Source organism: Pecten maximus, chromosome 4, assembly GCF_902652985.1.
Source record: "Pecten maximus chromosome 4, xPecMax1.1, whole genome shotgun sequence".
Classification (NCBI taxonomy): Eukaryota; Metazoa; Mollusca; class Bivalvia; order Pectinida; family Pectinidae; genus Pecten; species Pecten maximus.
Genome location: NC_047018.1, coordinates 20,856,890 through 20,879,847, shown reverse-complemented (window position 1 = coordinate 20,879,847; position 22,958 = coordinate 20,856,890). Strand labels below are relative to the sequence as shown.

Sequence of the window (22,958 nt, the reverse complement as noted above, 5' to 3'; positions counted from 1 at the left end):
GTAAAATTCTGATTTATTTTCAATATCATTGATATTTTTGAAAGTGAAAAAATATAGGTACCCGTACACACATTTCATTCACCAAAATTGTTGGTCCATAATTTCATATTATAGCCCAAATGGGAATCTTTAATTAACTGTACACAAATGTTGAACCAATTTCAAAAGCAATGATCAATATTGACGATTCTTACTTTTAATATTTCACAGAGATGTAAAAACACTGTAAATGATTGACAATGGAGAGAGTAGAAGTTTTGGGCTTTTGCTTGTTCTATATTGTTAATTTCTTGTTGAGAATATTCTCATTCATCAATCCAGAGTTTTATGGATTGTTTGTTACAAGCTCATTTTTGGTCGACCTGATATTTTTACTGGTTGTTTTGATTTGGTCTGGTTATCTCCATTGTCATGAAGAAAGGTGTCTGAACAGCTAGGTCATATATGTGGTAAGGTTCTCTATATTTTTTACATTCTATTGAATTCTAAGTTATTTATGATATATTTACATTTGCTCTGCATTGCAACTATATAACAGACCATGTGAAATACGCCGGTCCGTCGGACAATGTCTGGCAAATTTGCTGTCGGTCCGGTAACCCGCCATATCGGTCTGGACCGATTGTCCGGTACTATGAATGTTGAAATTATGAGTTGTAAATACTTAATGATTAACTGAAGAAAATATGAATTTATAATGAACGGAATCTTTTCGATGAGCCCATCACAGGTAAAACAGTTCTCCGCTATTCCTGCATTTTGATTGGTTACCGATAGTGACCTGTAGGTAATTATTTCCTAACCTGAATAATGTGCAGTGATTTCTAGTATGAGTGCAATCATTTAATACGATCCTACAGCGTACATTATTTTTGTTTACGCAATGTATTTTATGCAGGTAGGGCTATGCATATTATATAGTCAGAAACATCAGATTTGGATCCGTCAAAACATAGACAGATATCTTTGAAACTTAATCCTCATCGGTTAAATTGTTGTACATTTAAAAACTTTATTCTTTGCCAAACTTTGAATCATACATAGTTGAAGTATGAATATACTTCAACCATTGTTGTGTTTCAGGGTTCCAGGGTCCAGGTCACCGTCATCGGTAGCTAGGGCTTTATATAGCAATGGGTGTTATAGGACCATATCAACATTTGCTAAAACATTCATTACTTACATTTTAATGTAGTGTTATTATTAATTTCGCTATATTCCGTCTCCAAGCGTCGGACCAAATGTTGAACATTATATAATTATATATAATCTACAACACACATTAATACTGTATGCTCTATGCAGAGCAAATGTAAATATAAAGTTTTGTTTGTTTGTGTTTTACATCCTATTAATAGCTATGGTCGTTTAAGGTTGAGAGACCAATGCTGATCTGCCCATATTTTCACTTCAATATTTTTGCAAGTTTTTGTAAAGTTAAACTATGTTACGAAAATTTCTCAAAATTTGTGAGTGTATTTTTGGTAAATCTGACTCCATTTCAAAATTCTTTAAAGAGATTATATGTTCAGAAGTACTACAATGATTAAAATGACATTGACTTCATTATAATAACAGATAAAACACCTCGTACATGTAATTCACAGTTTAAAGCTTTTAAAATTAGGATCATCTGATCTGATCAAGAATAACGTATAGCTGTCTTGTTGTATCCGCTAACATTACTGTGCATAGATCTAGACTGTCAATATTTTGAACTAGATTTTTTATCCTGACCAAATGCTGATATTTTACCGGCCAGTTTGAAAAAGAAATCACCAATAAACCTGAGCGACCACTCAAACACCAAAATGTTTCCACACGAGACCAATACCATATACAAAATGTACATGTACATGTCCGACAAGATATGATAAGTAAATAAATTGCCACTGAACACTATTGAACATTCATGATCATTACTTAAGTTAGGTTTGGTTTGAAACAAGTCACCACTTATTAACCATTTTGGTGTGTAGTACATAAAGCCCCAGTATACTAAAATCACTAATGTCTTTGGACAAGTAGGAAGAAAAATGAAAAATTTTAAAATGCGTTGAGAGTACTAAATGTACTCAGGATTTTAAATTTAGTTGTAAATTTAATACATTGTGAAGACGATTGTAGGTTTATTAGGCCATAAACAAATCCAATGTTTCAGCTAACAGAAACAGTTCCGACTTTACAAAAAGAATGTATAAAATCGCAAATTTAATTCTTCATGTTTTGTTTTGACAGATTTGCCTAATTGTGTCTGGAATTGTAGACTTAGTAGAATTTAATTTTGAAGTTTATGATGGAACAAGTTTTGGCGGATATCCCTTTTGGTTTCATTGGTTTTCTCTCTGACTTCGAATTTTCTGAAGCTTGCTCTTTTTGTTCTGATTTTAATTTTGATGTTCTAGAGTTATTTATTTGTGGATTAAACTATTTGGTTTTCTTCAATGCTGTAGAGTTTAATTCCACTGTTGTCGTTTGTGCTTCTTCTCATTTTGATTTTATTGCGCTCAGTTTGGTGTAATTTCACTTAAAGCCATCTGATAAAAGCAACACATATGATTAAGCATTAAAAGTAAGTATACAATGCAGACAATCACATAAAAAGCGTTGTTCCTGCATAAAGTTTCATTAAAGGGTTTGCTAGTACAGTGTGTATTATTTATCATTTATCAAAGCTCTGTAATTGTTAAAATAGAGCATATTGAAATTAATAGATGTAATTATTATTAAATACAATTCAGTGATTTGCTTTTATTTCAGTCAGTACCAGCTGGTATTTACAATGATGGCATCCAGATCTAGACGTCGGCAACAAACAGCAGGTATATTTTTTTTCTTGTTCATAATTATAGTATAGTTGCCCATTAGTTGGGGAACTCTATCCAGTGCTTTATATAGGGTGGTCATGATCAGGTGGAGTAGTGGGAGAGCATTCGCCTTTTACCAAGACGACCGGGGTATTGATACCCCGTCTGGACATGAATAGGTTATGGGTCACTTACCCTTGTACCCTTGAAATTGGAAATTTTAGCCTAGAATTTGATGAAATATGCATTAGCTTCAATTCTGTATAATAAGTCACTTTATTAATTTTCATTATATGCTGTCTTTTTTTTATCCTATTGGTTTACACTGATTGAAGTTAGAATTTTATTATAGCTAATTAAATTTTCTGGATATCAGTATGCTTCCGTGACTGCTTTTAGTATTTTTGATGTAAAGTCTAGACATGAATATAAAACTAGCAATGTTTGTTGTCTTTTGTATACGTTAAAACTTAAAAGTTTTTGAAGGCCCTTAAATTTACGCAGAAAGGCCCTACAAGGCCAGAAATTTCATAACAATATTCCTGTACGAACCCTGTCTATATATGTGTACACTTCATTCTTGTATGATGATCTTCAATTTCTAGGCTTGAAATGATATTACACTTAATGCCTGTCTCAAGCTCTCTAGCTTAGGGAATAACATATTTTATTGATGTATTATACTTTATAGTGTTAGTACTGTTCTCTGACCATGCATGTGTTCAGTTGATTCTGAGCAATGATTGATAACAGAATTTAGATTCTTCTTTCCGTTATATTATTTGTAGGGTTAAAAAGACATTTTCAATCTGTGACAAAGAGTTGATCTCAATGAAGAGATTCAAAATCATACCTAGGTTTATTCTAAACAGTCGATTGAATGCATATATATCGCAGCAATATTTGCTAAACATGTGAATAGGATTTAAGTTACAAAATAACTTTTTGAGATTTTCTTGTTCATTTTGCAGATTTACCAATACCATGCCCCGTTGGCCACCCAGTTTGGGTTAAGTTAACAGGGGATGGAAGTGGGGCATGGTGGCCAGGAAAACTTTTAAGAATAGACGAAGTGTACTTTTGGAGTGATCAAAGCAGGTAAAACATGACAAACAAAACATAATTGTATTTTTTCGAGACTGATTGTCTTTACTTATCAATGTATTTTGATAATTTTTTGGAGGGGTAAACATGGAAAGTAGTTGTTGGATGCATGTTTGATATATCTGCTATAACATGTATCAAATTACAATTCTACATACATTTGTATTTAACTATAATTAACAATTTTTCCTAAATGTCATAATTAGCTCATAATTTGACCAATTCTAAAAAAACAAACAACTAAGTCTTACTAAAAATCACAGGAAAATTCTTTGTAATTAATTGGGCTAATAGTTCAATTGACATCAAACTAAAGTTATAATCACACAAAAGAAAAGCATCTCCATATCAAAATTTAGTTCTTCGCCATCTTTTCAGTGCTTTCAAAGATTTCAGAAAGCACCCATTTTATTTTTGTGAAATATGCACAACCACTTTTACTTTCCACATCAAAGAGATGGACATAAAAGTATTGGCCAATCTTGGATGAGCCTTAGCTTTCCGAATTGTCCTACTTATTATAATATTATATATATAAACTCTGTAACTACAAAATATATTGCGGCGGAAGTACACCTCCCTGTACCAATACTCTAATTACCAAGGATCGATTGTTCTTTACCATGACCATTCTGTAAGATAATATATCAGTTAGCTTGTAACAAATAACATTCATCTCTAATTCTTAACATTTAAAATTTTTAAGGTGTAATGTAACCAGAGCAACTGTGAAACCATTTGAAATTTCTCACAGTTTAGTGAAGTTCACAAGAGGTACAGTGTAAAGAGTTATGTTGCTGTTGATGTTTCTATTTCAGTGTTAGGGAGTCATGGTTTTAGAATCCGGTAATCCTATTAAACAATTTTGATGAAGAGCCAATTCTTACAGTTGTCTTGATAAGTTGATGTTTAAGAAGAATACCAAAAATATGTCTTACTGTTTGAAGTGTTCCTGAAGCACAAAGTATGTATTGAACAAATGTTTTAAAGCAGTTAAGGGCAGTATAATCCTGAGGATATTACTGTGGGCTTTTTGATGATGACCAGCAAGCGAGGAAAAATTCTAGATATTCTTAATATAAAGTGAAAAATATACCAACTTTATACAAAAAAAAACCCCAGCAAAATATTTCTAATTTAACCAAATTATAGGGAAGAAGGTGACCAACATGACTCCCTAACCATTTTCAATTTGATGTTCAGTTTGATTTAAATGTTATGATTATGTGATCAGCCACAACAAATCAGTGTTGATGAGTTCTAAGAGTGTGTGAGAGAAAGACATCAGATCAGAGTTGCAATGCTAGCAGTTTGTTACTATAATAACTACCATCTGACACTTAAAAGAAATTATTCAACTTGACTCATTATGCTGTTAAGTATACATAAAATCACGATAAAAAATATTTAAGTGTATTTCTTAAAAATATATGGTAAAAATTGTTTTTTTTTACTCATTGTTAAAGGATAAGTTTTGTTTAGTAATATGCAGACATATCATTGAAACCTTTCATTGTGGCTGGTAAATACAAACATTAAGAAATAAGCTGTTGCTAGTGCTCTTTTCACATAGAGATTTTACAGCTTACTCGAGACTTTCTTTATTTTCTCTTTTTCAAATTGCCATTTGTCTGGCTGTCCTTAAACCATTCTTGCTATCTCTTTTTCTTTAAAGGTACTGGATGATGAATCATTGCCAAACTTCATATTTGGAGTCCCCTTTTTCTGTAGTTGTGCATGGTCCATTTTAAAAATACATTGAAGATCTCTTGAGTATATTTTGACTTGCAATTTTTTATCATGGCACCACGATTTGTCTTAAATAAGATGTGTTTTTCTTTCAGGAAAGTTAAGATGCGCAGATGACAAAGAGAATTTTGAAACAGATCTCAAAAGAGCATTGGCTCTACATCAAAAGGTGATTATTTATCAAAAAAAATTTCACACAATGAATTTTTGTTTTTCTTGTTATCGCCCTGTAAGCAGAAAGTAGCAATTTTAAAATGTAGTTACTGTTAAATCATGATATGCATGTACAAAAAAAGTCAATTTAAGTTTATGTAAGCAAGATTCATTCATAAGGAGTATCAAACTGATTTCATGAAGCAATTTGCAGTGAAAAAAAACAGCTAAAAATCTATCCCTTGTCCCTTTAAAAGATGTAGAAATACCGATGACTTTGTTGGCTAAATAGGCAAGCTTGGTAATGATAGAAAAATGCTAATGTGAACTCTTATGATTCTAAGGGAACTCCAGACACTGTCAGTGAAGGCAGCGATACTAAGGGAAATCCAGACACTGTCAGTGAAGGCAACGATACTAAGGGAAATCCAGGCACTGTCAGTGAAGGCAACGATACTAAGGGAAATCCAGACACTGTCAGTGAAGGCAACGATACTAAGGGAAATCCAGACACTGTCAGTGAAGGCAACGATACTAAGGGAAATCCAGACACTGTCAGTGAAGGCAACGATACTAAGGGAAATCCAGACACTGTCAGTGAAGGCAACGACTCTAAGGGAAATCCAGACACTGTCAGTGAAGGCAACGATACTAAGGGAAATGCAGACACTGTCAGTGAAGGAAAACTGATGTTGATCCAAGATTTCAATGCAGTCAGCAAATTCAAAGGCAAAAGTATTCAAGAGATCAGTGTAGATGGTAAGAATGTTTACAGCACCTAGATAGAAATGCTTCTATTATTTCATTTCGGAACCAGTTTTTAAAAGAATGAATATCAAAGATATATTCTGATGTACATTTGCATTACTTTGAAATGCCCAGACCAAGATACAATGAAAGTCTCAGTTGCTAGTTTACTAACCCTATTCTATATTAAAAATTGATTTGTTCAAATCTAAAAAATAGCATTCACTATTTGATTTTGGAGGGTTGAGTCCTTTAAGGGTTTGTGTCTATACAAAATGATTTTGATTTCGTTTTAGAAATCATACAAGAAGGAGAAGACTTTGTCTCTGGGAATTCTAGTGACATTGAGGCGGCATTGCACCAAAAAAGTCAGGAGAACACAGGTATACCATTGGTTGGATTTCGGTGAAAGTTGGTACATAGGGGTATTGAGGGCAGCCAAAGAAAATGGTACCATTTACGAAACCATCCGTTGCCATGGTAACGGATCCTGGTCTCTGATTGGTTGAAATTTAGATAAGCACTGTTATCATGGTTACAAAATGGAGGCTTCTGATTGGTCTAAATTTAGCATAATTTACGACTGTAGGGGTAGTTTGGGGGACATTATAGTAACTAGCGGTTACAATAGTACTTTTTGTTTAATACTGCTTTATTGCTAAAATTTGGAATTGTTTGAATCATTAAATAATTGGTCCACTTGTACCGCTGCTAGTATATCCTTGATACTTTATAGCCGGATGATCATTAAAGTCCATTGCCTTTTGTTTTTCAAGAATGTACATTTTAATATTGCTTTTTTAATTCATTCAGAAATGGAATCGGAGGAAACACCAGAAGCTATGGAATTGGAGGAAATCCCACAAACTTCCAGACCACTGCCACCAAAAGAGAAAAAAGCGACAAAACAGAGAGTTAAATGGACATGTGAAGAAATCGAAGAGGTTGAAAAGCTCTTCCAGGACAACTTAAAAAATGGGAAATGTCCTGGTTTCAAGGAAGTCAAGAAATGCATTGCTATAAGCAAAACACAGAATGGACTTATCCACAACAGACAGTGGGAGACCATTAAAAAGAAAGTTTGGAATCTAATCCAAAAAAAAAAGTAGCTCTTCAAATGTGTATTAACTATCTCTGAAAATTGACTGACCAGCCCTAATGTTTAGCTCTCCTGATAATAGGGAGCAATTGCTATTCACTCTGTCGACAGATGTTATAGAACTTGGTGACTGTTAAGGCTCTTGGGTCTCTTGTTTTTGTATAAGTGTTCAGTTTCAACAAGATGACAAAGCAGTCATGAAGACATTGATCAGCTAGTGTTCTTGTTAACTGCATTGAAGTAAATTTCAGTATAAAAACAATATTGTAACATATTCTATTATTATATTGTGAGGGGAACATTCTGACCTCTAACAGAAATATTTCATAATGAGCATTCAAATTTAACTGACAAGCCATTTCCTGAAAACGTTTTAAAATTCAATGTTTTAGTCGAGACAATTTTTGTCATTTATTTAGTTACTGATGAGTAACTATAGTTTTCAGATAAAAATGCTTCTTCTTGACATAATGTGAAATAATTTTAACATATTAGTTTTTAAAAAAACAGGTAGTTTACATATATAATTAAGTCCCCCAAACAAAGTGGAGGGGAACCTATTTTGTTTGCTCCGTTTCTTATTATCATTATTATTCGGCTTTCTTCGATCTTTCAATTATGGACTTGTCCAGCGATTTCCTCCTAAAGCACTGGTTTTAAGTACATAAATGTCGGTATTGATGTCTTCACTTTGATAGATATTTGTGTGTTAATGATTACATTTATTAACAAAACACAACTTGTATGTCCCATTAAAAAGGAAGAAACTTTTCTTAATGTGAGTGTGTGTGTGTGTTTCACATGGTTTTCAAATTAATTTGTGGGAATTATTTCATTGAAATATGTAAAATCCTCAATAAACAGGAGTTTTTGTTGGATTTTGTTTGATTGTTGATTATTTTATGGACTACAACAAATCTACTTTATAACAAAGATGCTTTAGTTTTGTATACAATAGAGATTTGTACTAAAATAATTTTACACAGTTTTTGAATTGTACCTCAGCAGAAGCTAAGGTGACACTGTCGAAAGACATCAAAAACTAAATTACAATTAGAACAGCACGATTATAGATACATGTAGGTTTATGTTCGAGCTTGATACTTACAGACATATTGTATGACTGAATTTCTCCAGGAAATTCAGCCCCTTATAGTCGAGGGCCTCGCAGATTTTGGGATGTTTTTGAACAGTTGAATTATGAATTATGTAAACATTGTTTTACACAACCATTCAACATTGGCATTTCGATGACTAGTACATTATGTCATCTTCATTACACAACAGAACGTAACATAGCGAAAAGAATCTTTACATAAATCATACATTCCAACTGAAGAATAAAAAAAGTTATAAATTATTTTGAAGGGCAGTAACATGGTGATGTTGCAACAATGATGATGTAGCTTGGAACACAGAACATCTGATAGTTTTTAAACTTTGTACAGACTTCTACTCAACTTCATAATAATTGGTAAAATAGCAGTGGTTTTGTTTTTAACTCATAAAAGTTGGTTATTCTTGTGTGGTAGTATTTGACTTCATTGTTTTTTTAGTGGTAAAGAGTCCATGTCTTATGTGGTAGTATTTGACTAGAATGGACACATTAATGTTTCTTTAGTGGTCAAGAGTCCATGTCTTGTGTGGTAGTATTTGACTAGAATGGACACATTGAGGTTTCTTTAGTGGTCTAGAGTCCATGTCTTGTGTGGTGGTATTTGACTAGAATGGACACATTGAGGTTTCTTTAGTGGTCAAGAGTCCTATGTCTTGTGTGGTAGTATTAGACTAGAATGGACACATTGAGGTTTCTTTAGTGGTCAAGAGTCCATGACTTGTGTGGTAGTATTTGACTAGAATTGACACATTCTTGTTTCTTTAGTGGTCAAGAGTCCATGTCTTGTGTGGTAGTATTAGACTAGAATGGACACATTGAGGTTTCTTTAGTGGTCAAGAGTCCATGTCTTGTGTGGTAGTATTAGACTAGAATGGACACATTGAGGTTTCTTTAGTGGTCAAGAGTCCATGACTTGTGTGGTAGTATTTGACTAGAATTGACACATTCTTGTTTCTTTAGTGGTCAAGAGTCCATGTCTTGTGTGGTAGTATTTGACAAGAATGGACACATTGAGGTTTCTTTAGTGGTCACGAGTCCATGTCTTGTGTGGTAGTATTAGACTAGAATGGACACATTAAGGTTTCTCTGGTCAAGAGTCCATGACTTGTGTGGTAGTATTTGACTAGAATGGACACATTGAGGTTTCTTTAGTGGTCAAGAGTCCATGTCTTGTGTGGTAGTATTTGACTAGAATGGACACATTGAGGTTTCTTTAGTGGTCAAGAGTCCATGTCTTGTGTGGTAGTATTAGACTAGAATGGACACATTGAGGTTTCTTTAGTGATCAAGAGTCCATGTCTTGTGTGGTAGTATTTGACTAGAATGGACACATTGAGGTTTCTTTAGTGGTCTAGAGTCCATGTCTTGTGTGGTGGTATTTGACTAGAATGGACACATTGAGGTTTCTTTAGTGGTCAAGAGTCCATGTCTTGTGTGGTAGTATTAGACTAGAATGGACACATTGAGGTTTCTTTAGTGGTCAAGAGTCCATGACTTGTGTGGTAGTATTTGACTAGAATCGACACATTCTTGTTTCTTTAGTGGTCAAGAGTCCATGTCTTGTGTGGTGGTATTTGACTAGAATGGACACATTGAGGTTTCTTTAGTGGTCAAGAGTCCATGTCTTGTGTGGTAGTATTAGACTAGAATGGACACATTGAGGTTTCTTTAGTGGTCAAGAGTCCATGACTTGTGTGGTAGTATTTGACTAGAATTGACACATTCTTGTTTCTTTAGTGGTCAAGAGTCCATGTCTTGTGTGGTAGTATTTGTCTAGAATGGACACATTGATGTTTCTTTAGTGGTCACGAGTCCATGTCTTGTGTGGTAGTATTAGACTAGAATGGACACATTAAGGTTTCTCTGGTCAAGAGTCAATGACTTGTGTGGTAGTATTTGACTAGAATTGACACATTCTTGTTTCTTTAGTGGTCAAGAGTCCATGTCTTTTGTGGTAGTATTAGACTAGAATGGACACATTGAGGTTTCTTTAGTGGTCACGAGTCCATGTCTTGTGTGGTAGTATTAGACTAGAATGGACACATTAAGGTTTCTCTGGTCAAGAGTCCATGACTTGTGTGGTAGTATTTGACTAGAATTGACACATTCTTGTTTCTTTAGTGGTCAAGAGTCCATGTCTTGTGTGGTAGTATTTGACTAGAATGGACACATTGAGGTTTCTTTAGTGGTCACGGGTCCATGTCTTGTGTGGTAGTATTTGACTAGAATGGACACATTGAGGTTTCTTTAGTGGTCACGAGTCCATGTCTTGTGTGGTAGTATTTGACTAGAATGGACACATTGAGGTTTCTTTAGTGGTCAAGAGTCCATGTCTTGTGTGGTGGTATTAGACTAGTATGGACACATTGAGGTTTCCTTAGTGGTCAAGAGTCCATGTCTTTTGTGGTAGTATTTGACTAGAATTGACACATTCTTGTTTCTTTAGTGGTCAAGAGTCCATGTCTTGTGTGGTAGTATATGACTAGAATGGACACATTGAGGTTTCTTTAGTGGTCAAGAGTCCATGTTTTGTGAGGTGGTATTTGTCTAGAATGGACACATTGAGGTTTCTTTAGTGGTCAAGAGTCCATGTCTTGTGTGGTAGTATTTGACTAGAATGGACACATTGAGGTTTCTTTAGTGGTCAAGAGTCCATGTCTTATGTGGTGGTATTTGACTAGAATGGACACATTGAGATTTCTTTAGTGGTCAAGAGTCCATGTCTTGTGTGGTAGTATTAGACTAGAATGGACACATTGAGGTTTCTTTAGTGGTCAAGAGTCCATGTCTTGTGTGGTAGTATTTGACTAGAATGGACACATTGAGGTTTCTTTAGTGGTCAAGAGTCCATGTCTTGTGTGGTAGTATTTGACTAAAATGGACACATTCTTGTTTCTTTAGTGGTCAAGAGTCCATGTCTTGTGTGGTAGTATTAGACTTAAATGGACACATTAATGGTTCTAGTAGTCAAGAGTCCATGTCTTGTGGTATTTTGAAAATTACAATTAAAGAAATTAAAGAAAGTTATTCAATTTTATTTTGGATTAATTAGTCATATTTTAGCTTACTGTTATTCAATATAGCATCGTCTCTGCAGCAAAAATTCTTTCATTTCTTTAAATCATGAATAAAGTTATTTCACACTATAAATATTGCAGAGAAAGATTTTATTTTAATAATTATAAATTACAAACCTTGCTGTTGAATAAATTCTTTTAATTTCTTTATTCAAAATGTTAATTTATATATGTTACCTCTTAAGACGGACAATACACATTGTGATAGAGGGCGCCACTGTCCATTTGTTCTGCTTAAGATATCGTTGAACTTAATTATTTTTATACCATTTAAGCAATTATTGAGCTTAATAAAATACCGCTTTAGAATTTTACCACTTAAGAACCGTACCACTTAAGATAAGTTCCACCTAAGGTCAGTATGTGGGTACGTCCGGCCGTCCGTCCGGCGTCAACTTTTCCATTCAAGCAACTTCTTCTCAATAACCAAAAGGCCCAGAGACCTAATATTGGGCCTGTAGCATGCTGGGGTGAAGGGCTACCAAGTTTGTTCAAATGAATAACGTTGACCTTCATTCAAGGTCACAGGGGTCAAAAAGGCTAAAATCTTTAAACGACTTCTTCTCAATAACCAAGAGTCCCAGGCAGTTGATATTAGGTCTGTAGCATGCTGGGGTGAAGGGCTACCAAGTTTGTTCAAATGAATGACCTTGACTTTCATTCAAGGTCACAGGGGTCAAATATGCTAAAAAAAAATTAAACGACTTCTTCTAAATAGCCAAAATACCCAGGGACTTGATATTGGGTCTGAAGCATGCTGGGGTGAAGGGCTACCAAGTTTGTTCAAATGAATGACCTTGACCTTCATTCAAGGTCACAGGAGTCAAAAAGGCTAAAATCTTTAAACGACTTCTTCTCAATAACCAACAGATCCAGAGACCTAATATTTGGCCTGCAGCATGCTAGGGTGAAGGGCTCCCAAGTTTGTTCAAATGAATGACCTTGACCTTCATTCAAGGTCACAGGAGTCAAAAAGGCTAAAATCTTTGAACGACTTCTTCTCAATAACCAAGAGGCCCAGGGAGCTGATATTTGGCCTGTAGCATGCTGGGGTGAAGGGCTACCAAGTTTGTTCAAATGAATGACCTTGACCTTCATTCAAGGTCACAGGAGTCAAAAAGGCTAAAATTTTTAAATGACTTCTTCTCAATAACCAAGAGGCTCAGGGAGTTGATATTGGGTCTGTAGCATGCTTCGGTAAAGGGCTACCAAGTTTGTTGAAATGAATGACCTTGATCTTCATTCAAGGTCACAGGAGTCAAAAAGGCTGAAATCTTTAAACGACTTCTTCTCAATAACCAAGAGGCCCAGGGAGTTGATATTGGGTCTGTAGCATGCTTGGGTAAAGGGCTACCAAGTTTGTTGAAATGAATTACCTTGACCTTCATTCAAGGTCACAGGAGTCAAAAAGGCTAAAATCTTTAAACAACTTCTTCTCAATAACCAAGAGTCCCAGAGACCTAATATTTAGCCTGTAGCATGCTGGGGTGAAGGGCTCCGAAGTTTGTTCAAATGAATGACCTTGATCTTCATTCAAGGTCACAGGAGTCAAAAAGGCTGAAATCTTTAAACGACTTCTTCTCAATAACCAAGAGGCCCAGGGAGTTGATATTGGGTCTGTAGCATGCTTGGGTAAAGGGCTACCAAGTTTGTTGAAATGAATTACCTTGACCTTCATTCAAGGTCACAGGAGTCAAAAAGGCTAAAATCTTTAAACAACTTCTTCTCAATAACCAAGAGTCCCAGAGACCTAATATTTAGCCTGTAGCATGCTGGGGTGAAGGGCTCCCAAGTTTGTTCAAATGAATGACCTTGATCTTCATTCAAGGTCACAGGAGTCAAAAAGGCTAAAATCTTTAAACGACTTCTTCTCAATAACCAACAGTCCCAGGGAGTTGATATTGGGTCTGTAGCATGCTGGAGTGAAGGGCTACCTAGTTTGTTCAAATGAATGACCTTGACCTTCATTCAATGTCACAGGGACCAAACAAGCTAAAATCTTTAAACGACTTCTTCTCAATAACCAAGAGTCCCAGGGAGTTGATATTGGGTTTGTAGCATGCTGTGGTAAAGGGCTACCAAATTTGTTCAAATGAATGACCTTGACCTTCATTCAAGGTCACAGGAGTCAAAAAGGCTAAAATATTTAAACGACTTCTTCTCAATAACCAACAGTCCCAGAGACCTAATATTTGGCTTGTACCATGCTGGGGTAAAGGGCTACCAAGTTTGTTCAAATGAATGACCTTGACCTTCATTCAAGGTCACTGGAGTCAAAAAGGCTAACATTTTAAAACGACTTCTTCTCAATAACCAAGAGTCCCAGGGAGTTTATATTGGGTCTGTAGCATGCTGCGGTAAAGGGTTACCAAGTTTGTTCAATTGAATGACCTTGACCTTCATTCAAGGTCACAGCGGTCAAAAAGGCTAAAAATTTTAACAACTTCTTCTCAATTACCAACAGTCCCAGAGACCTAATATTTGGCCTGTAGCATGCTGGGGTGAAGGGCTCGCAAGTTTGTTCAAATGAATGACCTTGATCTTCATTCAAGGTCACAGGAGTCAAAAAGGCTAAAATCTTTAAACGACTTCTTCTCAATAACCAAGAGTCCCAGGGAGTTGATATTAGGTCTGTAGCATGCTTGGGTAAAGGGCTACCAAGTTTGTTGAAATGAATGACCTTGACCTTCATTCAAGGTCACAGGAGTCAAAAAGGCTAAAATCTTGAAACGACTTCTTCTCAATAACCAAGAGTCCCATGGAGTTAATATTGGGTCTGTAGCATGCTGGGGTAAAGGGCTACCAAGTTTGTTCAAATGAATGACCCTGACTCGCATTCAAGGTCACGTCGATCAAGTATGCTTAAATCTTTGAATGACTTTTAGTGAAAAGCCAAAGTGCAGAGAAACATTATTATATTGGTCCCGTAGCATGCTTTCAAATAACTGCAGGATCCATATATGAAAAGATCACTGCATTGCAGGTGAGCGATTTGGGCCCATTGGGCCCTTGTCATAAAGCTGGATTAAGTTGGATACATTTTTATTTATTATTGAATTTAGATCACCTCCATAGTGATATTAAAATGATTTTAACTCTACAAAGGGTTTTTGTTAAAGTCTAAGCTAAATGCTTTTCAAATATCTGTGCCTGTGCTCCATAAACTTTTATGACTTTTAATCCCAGAATTTGATCACACAATACCGAGCCCGCATCCTTGACCTCCAACACCAGGGAGGTGTCGGCCCGTCACCAATGTCAAAGATCACCAACCTTAACGACATCCAGGAGACCATCCGACAACTACAGACAGACAATGTATAGTATTATTTATAATTCATCAGCTTTAAAACTGAAAAAGTCACAATTCTACATTGGTTAGGAAAAATTGAAAGGTTTTTCCATTAAGATAACGAGTACTGTAAATCACTTATATTTCGCGTGGGATTTATTTTCGCGTTAATTCGCGAGGAGAGTCAAACGCGAATTCAAATCCCTCGCGAATATTTATATAAAAATGACAAGAATAATTGGCGTCCATTTTGAATTGATCGTAATCTTTAGTTGGTGAACAGACATCGCCATTAAAGTAATAATAGAATTATGTACTTATATCAGAGTGTAATTTTATATCACAAAACACCAAAATTTCAAACACACAAAACCCCACTGAACACCAATATTGTGGTTAAACTCGGATGGTCATCCGGAATACGTCGTACCTTATTACCCACGCTGTAATAAGTTATGTAAGGTTACATGTATATATAGCACTTCACATCGCTTTATTCTCGAAAAGATATTTACCATAACAAAGTTGAAATCAAACAGATTATTTATTTAATTCAAACATTCAGAACAATAAATCGCCTGGAGTATATATTATTCGAAATAGACTGTCCCGAGAACTGTTCATCGGTATCACTGTATGCACACGTACGTTAATTGCTATGTACGTTAATTACTCACAACCTATTGTAGTCCCGTCATCTCCCAGGCATTCTTAAAGAGCCGTGGATTTTGTTTAATGTCTGACACCGTCGTTGTAAGCGTGGTCATGTCGGTGAAATAATCCAGACTAACTACATATGAGCGGGCGTGAAAGCTTTATTTATATTGAAAACAACTCATTTCACCCTCCAAATATAAACGCACGTTGAACACCATATTTCTTTTGTTTAATTCACTTGTATATAGCCGAGAGGCGTATACAGGTACGGTAAATACAATTCAGTATGACCAGACACCGATATCACATGATTGAATCACATGACTTTTCTTGCACCGTCACATGATTCTCATCAACAAAATGGCTACCAGCATGGACATATCTCCGATCTGTTAACGTTATTCGCGAATTTAAAGTCATTTTGAGATCGGAATTTGCGAAATTATGTATTCGCGAATAAGTCAAATTAGGTGAGTTCGCGAAATTAAGTACTCGCGAAATATAAGTGATTTACAGTATTTGTTGGACATACAGGGTAGAGGTTATATTATATGAGTGGTAAGGTCATGTGGAATTTATATAACTTGTTCAACTATTTCATATGCCATGAGCCTTATGACACATGGATACATGTGTAAGATTCTCTTTATCACATGACTCATATTTATGAGAACAAAATTGAAAACTTTCAACTACTAACTATAAGACAGGAGAATTTCATCTCTCATGGTATGTATTTCTCTACAAAGGCAATCATGTGATGTTGTATTTTCATTCTGATGTCATAAACTACCAGTTATTTATGATTTATGATTACAAAGTAGAACAAGCCCGTTATCTGAAATATTTTTTCTTAAATAGAACACGAACATTTGTAGGAAAGAAATCTTGATGCAATTCAGATTCATATTAAGTCATGCTGAATTCAGAATGTACCAGTAACTTAAACATGTTATCTGTAAATGTGTATGTGATTGATCAGCAGTGCTGAAAATATTGTGTACAAGCTGTTAGCTGGCTAAGACTGTATGCTCCCCAGGAAGGTATGAAAGATGATTGCATTTTTTTTTTTTTTTTTTTTTTACAAAAAGCAAAAAGCTCTATTAAACTACACTTGATGGTTTGGTTTGGTTTATCTTGTTTAACGTCACGCTTGATGATTAGTGATCTTCTCCGAGACAACTGGGTTGTTGTGTTAATTTTTTTTCTATCTTAATCTTCATAATAAGATATGTAATCATTATTGACATTATTGAACAGATGATAAACATAATCTCAGTTTTGTTTCGATCTATGTTGATGATCCCACTAAAGAGAATCTCAGTGTTGTTCCTCTCCCACTAAACAGACTCTCAGTGTTGTTCCTCTCCCACTAAACAGACTCAGTTTTGTTCCTCTCCCACTAAACAGACTCTCAGTGTTGTTCCTCTCCCACTAAACAGACTCTCAGTTTTGTTCCTCTCCCACTAAACAGACTCTCAGTTTTGTTCCTCTCCCACTAAACAGACTCTCAGTTTTGTTCCTCTCCCACTAAACAGACTCTCAGTTTTGTTCCTCTCCCACTAAACAGGCTCTCAGTTTTGTTCCTCTCCCACTAAACAGAATCTCAGTTTTGTTCCTATCTATGTTTCTGAGGATCGTGGAACTCATGTAGGATATATTTGATTCATTGGGAAATGAATGTGATATACAGTTTAGTGGGAATCTTGTGACATTTATTTTATCAGCTGAGGCTAAAGGATGAGAACGAGAGGCTGCGGAACCGCTATGATTCGGTCCAGAACAAGTTTGGCAATATGGCCACAACTAAGACGGACCTTTCTCAGCAGCTGCTTCTGACAGAGGAGGAGAAACTTAAGGTAAGAGGGCAAGGCTCAAGATCTCTCCAGATATAGATATATACAGACAGAGTATGGGTCAGAGGTCATGATTGCTGAGATATCCTGATATAAAGTTTGTCCATGCACGTATACTCCTTGCATCAACTGAACACAGCCTTAATCAGAGAGTAGATTTAAAAGCTGAGGAACTCTATCAACCACCCAGAATTTCTATCACAGATCGCTATGATGCAACTTAATATTCGTTTCAATGTTGTTGTTTTTTTCATTGGAGTTATGCCCCTTTTGTATCCTGTGGCAATATCAGGGTTCGCTTATCCTACGCCATACAGGCATACACTAGAGGACCTTTAGAACTAATTTTACTACATTTGATAATGAATCCTAAGAAACCTGTGAATTTTGTTAGTTACATATAACGCTAAGAGAAGCAAATTGATTTGTTATTTGCCTCAATATACAGTAAGTTATACTAAGTATGCTGACAACTGTGTCTACCTATCACCCAATGTAATAAAGAAGAATTGTAAGCTATAGGCTTACTATATCCTCCCTGTCTCTAACAACTTATATGGGGATTTCTATTAAATTATTCTATTTCTAAAGGGGAATAAATCTCTGGAAAAACAATCATCAAAACATGTTTTAGTTTATAATCAATGAGGTTATACACGTTACATACCATACTCATCATGACCATTAGGGCTTGACTATTGTCATTATATTTTGGATGGGGGTAGGGGTGTGGAGAGGGGTGTGTGGAGAGGGAGGGGTAGGGAGTAGTATTTGCCTTTTACATCAACCTGTCCACTCTTGGATAGACTTTATATTTAGCTCAATTACTCTTTCAACTGTGTAACAATCAGCAATGTGTGCACAATAAATACTGTATTATCACACCAGTATATAAAATCTAGGTTAATGTGACCTAAAAATGTATGTTTTCTGCTTTGTTAACTTCTTATTTTATATTATTTTATATGTTCAGCTGCGTTTATTTTTAGGATCATAAACATTATGTTGATTTTTTTTTTTACTAAGTTAACTGTTTCCTACAGGTGTCCCAGTCAGGGGGCCGCGGTGGCCGAGTGGTTAAGGTGTCCCGATACTTTATCACTAGCCCTCCACCTCTGGGTTGCGAGTTCGAAACCTACGTGGGGCAGTTGCCAGGTACTGACCGTAGGCCGGTGGTTTTTCTCCGGGTACTCCGGCTTTCCTCCACCTTCAAAACCTGGCACGTCCTTAAATGACCCTGGCTGTTAATAGGACATTAAATAAAAACAAAACAAAACAAAGTGTCCCAGTCTCTGGTTGTTTTACTTAGTTAACTGTTTGCTACAGGTCTCCCAGTCTCTGGTTGTTTTACTTAGTTAACTGTTTCCTACAGGTGTCCCAGTCTGTGGTTGTTTTACTTAGTTAACTGTTTCCTACAGGTGTCCCAGTCTATGGTTGTTTTACTTAGTTAACTGTTTCCTACAGGTGTCCCAGTCTCTGGTTGTTTTACTTAGTTAACTGTTTCCTACAGGTGTCCCAGTCTGTGGTTGTTTTACTTAGTTAACTGTTTCCTACAGGTGTCCCAGTCTGTGGTTGTTTTACTTAGTTAACTGTTTGCTACAGGTGTCCCAGTCTCTGGTTGTTTTACTTAGTTAACTGTTTGCTACAGGTGTCCCAGTCTCTGGTTGTTTTACTTAGTTAACTGTTTCCTACAGGTGTCCCAGTCTCTGGTTGTTTTACTTAGTTAACTGTTTCCTACAGGTGTCCCAGTCTCTGGTTGTTAGGTAACTGTTTCCTACAGGTGTCCCAGTCTCTGGTTGTTTTACTTAGTTAACTGTTTCCTACAGGTGTCCCAGTCTCTGGTTGTTAGGTAACTGTTTCCTACAGGTGTCCCAGTCTCTGGTTGTTAGGTAACTGTTTCCTACAGGTGTCCCAGTCTCTGGTTGTTTTACTTAGTTAACTGTTTCCTACAGGTGTCCCAGTCTCTGGTTGTTAGGTAACTGTTTCCTACAGGTGTCCCAGTCTCTGGTTGTTAGGTAACTGTTTCCTACAGGTGTCCCAGTCTCTGGTTGTTTTACTTAGTTAACTGTTTCCTACAGGTGTCCAAGTCTCTGGTTGTTTTACTTAGTTAACTGTTTCCTACAGGTGTCCCAGTCTCTGGTTGTTAGGTAACTGTTTCCTACAGGTGTCCCAGTCTCTGGTTGTTAGGTAACTGTTTCCTACAGGTGTCCCAGTCTCTGGTTGTTTTACTTAGTTAACTGTTTCCTACAGGTGTCCCAGTCTCTGGTTGTTTTACTTAGTTAACTGTTTCCTACAGGTGTCCCAGTCTCTGGTTGTTTTATATATATTAGTTAACTGTTTACTACAGGTAGTTAACTGTTTCCTACAGGTGTCCCAGTCTCTGGTTGTTTTACTTAGTTAACTGTTTCCTACAGGTGTCCCAGTCTCTGGTTGTTAGTTAACTGTTTCCTACAGGTCTCCCAGTCTCTGGTTGTTTTACTTAGTTAACTGTTTCCTACAGGTCTCCCAGTCTCTGGTTGAAATGCAGATTGAAAACAACAAACTGAGAGAAGAGTCTGAGGCTACAAAGTTTGAACTGAATAACAAGGTTAGAAACTTGATAAAGTAAAATACATCACAGATATCGAGAGATTCATAAAAATATCTGTCACATAGTTAACAGAAAAAATAGCTGGATTATTGTATTACTTTATAATTGGAGCGGTTTTATAGAGGTACCTAGTAAAGGTCAAGCTCTGCCATAAATCTTGGACTGAAGAAATTGTGTAACAGACTTTACTATAATTTCAACTTTCACATTTTTAATTTTTTTTTCGACACTTGAAAGAAACAAAAAATAAAACTTAGAATAACAATAATCAAAATGATTAGTGAATAAAAGTTCAGTTTCACTTTTGCAAATCCCCTGAGAATCCATATAAATATGATTAATAAGATATCAACTCGAATGTATTCTAATCTTGCAATGCTAACAGACATGATCATACTGTACTGAATGTAGTTTTTGCTGACTTGATTTCTCCAAAACCAGATCCTGTTATTGGAAAAGGCAGTGATTGAGGCAGAGAATGAGAGAGATAGATCAGTGAAGGGAGCACGACATGCAAAGGACAGAGTGGTAGAAATGGAAAAAGACAGGAAGGATTTAGCAGATGAATATGTTGTTTTAAAGACAAACTACCTAGCACTTGTCAGAGAACATGAAAAGGAGGTAAAAATAATTTTTTTTTTATTTTTAAAATTCTGTTGCCATTAAATCAATATCAGTAATTACATGTATATGAATACTAGTAATCCTGACCTTGATATTTTTTTATCAATAATGATAAAATATTATGATGATAATACATTAGAGTGAGTTAGATAATACAAAAATGAATATAAACATATAATTTGGTATAAAACTTTTTTTTTCTTATTTCATGTACATTTGTAATTATTTGAAATTTGAGGAGAAAAAAAGAAAGGAATTGTTCAAGAATTAGATAATTATCTTTTTTTCATTTCAGACAAAAAAGAATGAAGAACTGAGTATAGAGGTCCTCAACTTAGTCAATGCTAAGGCAGCTCTAATGAAGAGGCTGCTAGTCCTGTCTGGAGGTGACAGCAGCGTGGGTGACCCGGAGGCTGAGATCAGCAGGGTCAAGGCCCTAGTGATCAAGAACTCCTCGGGCAGGGTCAGGGTGAGTCTGAGGTCAAGGCCCTATTCAGTCAATGCTAAATATCAAGGTCAAAGACACAAGGATTTTAGGTTTTCAATTTAAGTAATGGTTGACATATTTGTATTAGGCCCCTATAATGAATGATGATTGGTGGTTTTGAATTACATAAAGTGTATCATTATCTCTCCCACATAGATTTATCTTAATGATTGAATTAATCCAGAGATGATCAAATTTCATATTCATCTTAATTTCCCAAAATAAAATTTGAAGGAAAAAGAACTATAAGTGTAAGATTCATCAATTTAACTGTTTACAGAAGAATAAACCAAAAATAAAGCAAGCAGCTCTTTAAAGTATCTGATAACTTGACAATGTTAAGTAGATATAAATCATACTGATTTTGTTTTTCAGACTGATGAAATACTTGGTACACAGAATGATCGTGCTAATGTGGAAGAATCTGTAAGTTATGTTGAGTTTTGTGTAAAGTTGTATAAACCATACTGAGATTAATAGAATCTTTCACCCCCTTGGGGGTGATACGGGAATCTCAACCCGAGGGGAAGATTCCTAAGGTGCTAAACAAGAGGTTTGCCGAGTGTTTGTCAGCTTAATTATCTTACCCCGAGGGTTGAGATTCCCCTGTCTCACTTCCATGGGGTGAATGATTACTTGTTTTCTTACACTGGGTCTGTTTACCCCTTATGTATCTAATATTGACGTTACATCAATGCAAGGAAATGTTGATATATCAATTGACGTGATTGAATTGTCGACGTGATGTCATTGTACTGTTGCCATGACGTCATGGTATTGTTTACATGATGAATTACAATTGTTAAGAACGTGAAAAGAGCATGTGTAGCTTGTCTTTTCCCTAGGGTGAGATAAGAAAATCTCACCCCAGTAAAACTGTGGATATCCCTCACTCACTCGTATGAGAAAATGCTATCCACGCATTGTAATACAGCTATAGCACTCTTCAGTAATCACATAGTCTGTCCATGCATCAGTCCAGAAAATCTTCTCTAGATGTTACTGGACAGGTCAAGGATTTTCTGCATACGTAAGTGAACCCATATTTTTATTAGCATGAAAGTCAAACTAGGTCATGGTTGGAAAAAAACCAAAACAACAACTTCAGTTTCAGTTATTTCCTATAAGTGTGTAATTCCATTCTTTATATATTGGTTCTTTACATTTATCGCAGGGTAATTATGGTACATGAATTAAATTTTTCTGTTTCTTTTTTTTCTCTTTGATACCCAATTATAAATAAATGTATATATAATCTCCATATATATCCACTTTGTGGTGTTGACCAATCAGTGTTATAGTTTATAAGTATGACTGGTTTTGTAACCAGGATATTAACCTTGATTAATGTTAACTTTTCCAGTTGTTCCATAACAAAAATCGGTATGACAGAGACTTGGAGAGGTTAAAACAGGATCATGGAGATGAACATCGCAAGTTTGAGTCTAAAATGTAAGTATTTTGGCTGGTTAGACCTAAGGCATGATACTTAAACCTCATTTCCTTATCAGTGTTGTATTGACAATAGATTATTAAATGTAGACTTTGTGTATTTTACAACAATCGCAAAACAAGCTATTATATTAACTTATATAAATC

General features: G+C 35.6%; 2 protein-coding genes across 3 annotated transcripts in view; both read left to right on the top strand.

Annotated features, from left to right (window-relative positions):
* The window catches only part of LOC117325468 (coiled-coil domain-containing protein 78-like), a 51,397-nt gene that overhangs the window by 18,009 nt on the left and 10,430 nt on the right, over positions 1 to 22,958 (top strand). For both annotated transcript variants that reach the window (XM_033881685.1, XM_033881684.1), the window contains 7 exons: positions 15,040 to 15,171; positions 17,530 to 17,661; positions 20,159 to 20,245; positions 20,690 to 20,869; positions 21,168 to 21,341; positions 21,735 to 21,785; positions 22,723 to 22,811. In XM_033881685.1, the coding sequence (XP_033737576.1) occupies positions 15,040 to 15,171; positions 17,530 to 17,661; positions 20,159 to 20,245; positions 20,690 to 20,869; positions 21,168 to 21,341; positions 21,735 to 21,785; positions 22,723 to 22,811 (845 nt within the window). The remainder of the gene's footprint in view (positions 1 to 15,039; positions 15,172 to 17,529; positions 17,662 to 20,158; positions 20,246 to 20,689; positions 20,870 to 21,167; positions 21,342 to 21,734; positions 21,786 to 22,722; positions 22,812 to 22,958) is intronic.
* LOC117325469 lies at positions 1,979 to 8,537 on the top strand. The gene is made up of 6 exons (XM_033881687.1): positions 1,979 to 2,822; positions 3,779 to 3,905; positions 5,756 to 5,829; positions 6,158 to 6,572; positions 6,857 to 6,943; positions 7,374 to 8,537. Exons 4-6 carry the CDS (start codon positions 6,503 to 6,505, stop codon positions 7,667 to 7,669), a joined length of 453 nt encoding a protein of 150 aa, XP_033737578.1. The 5' UTR covers positions 1,979 to 2,822; positions 3,779 to 3,905; positions 5,756 to 5,829; positions 6,158 to 6,502; the 3' UTR covers positions 7,670 to 8,537.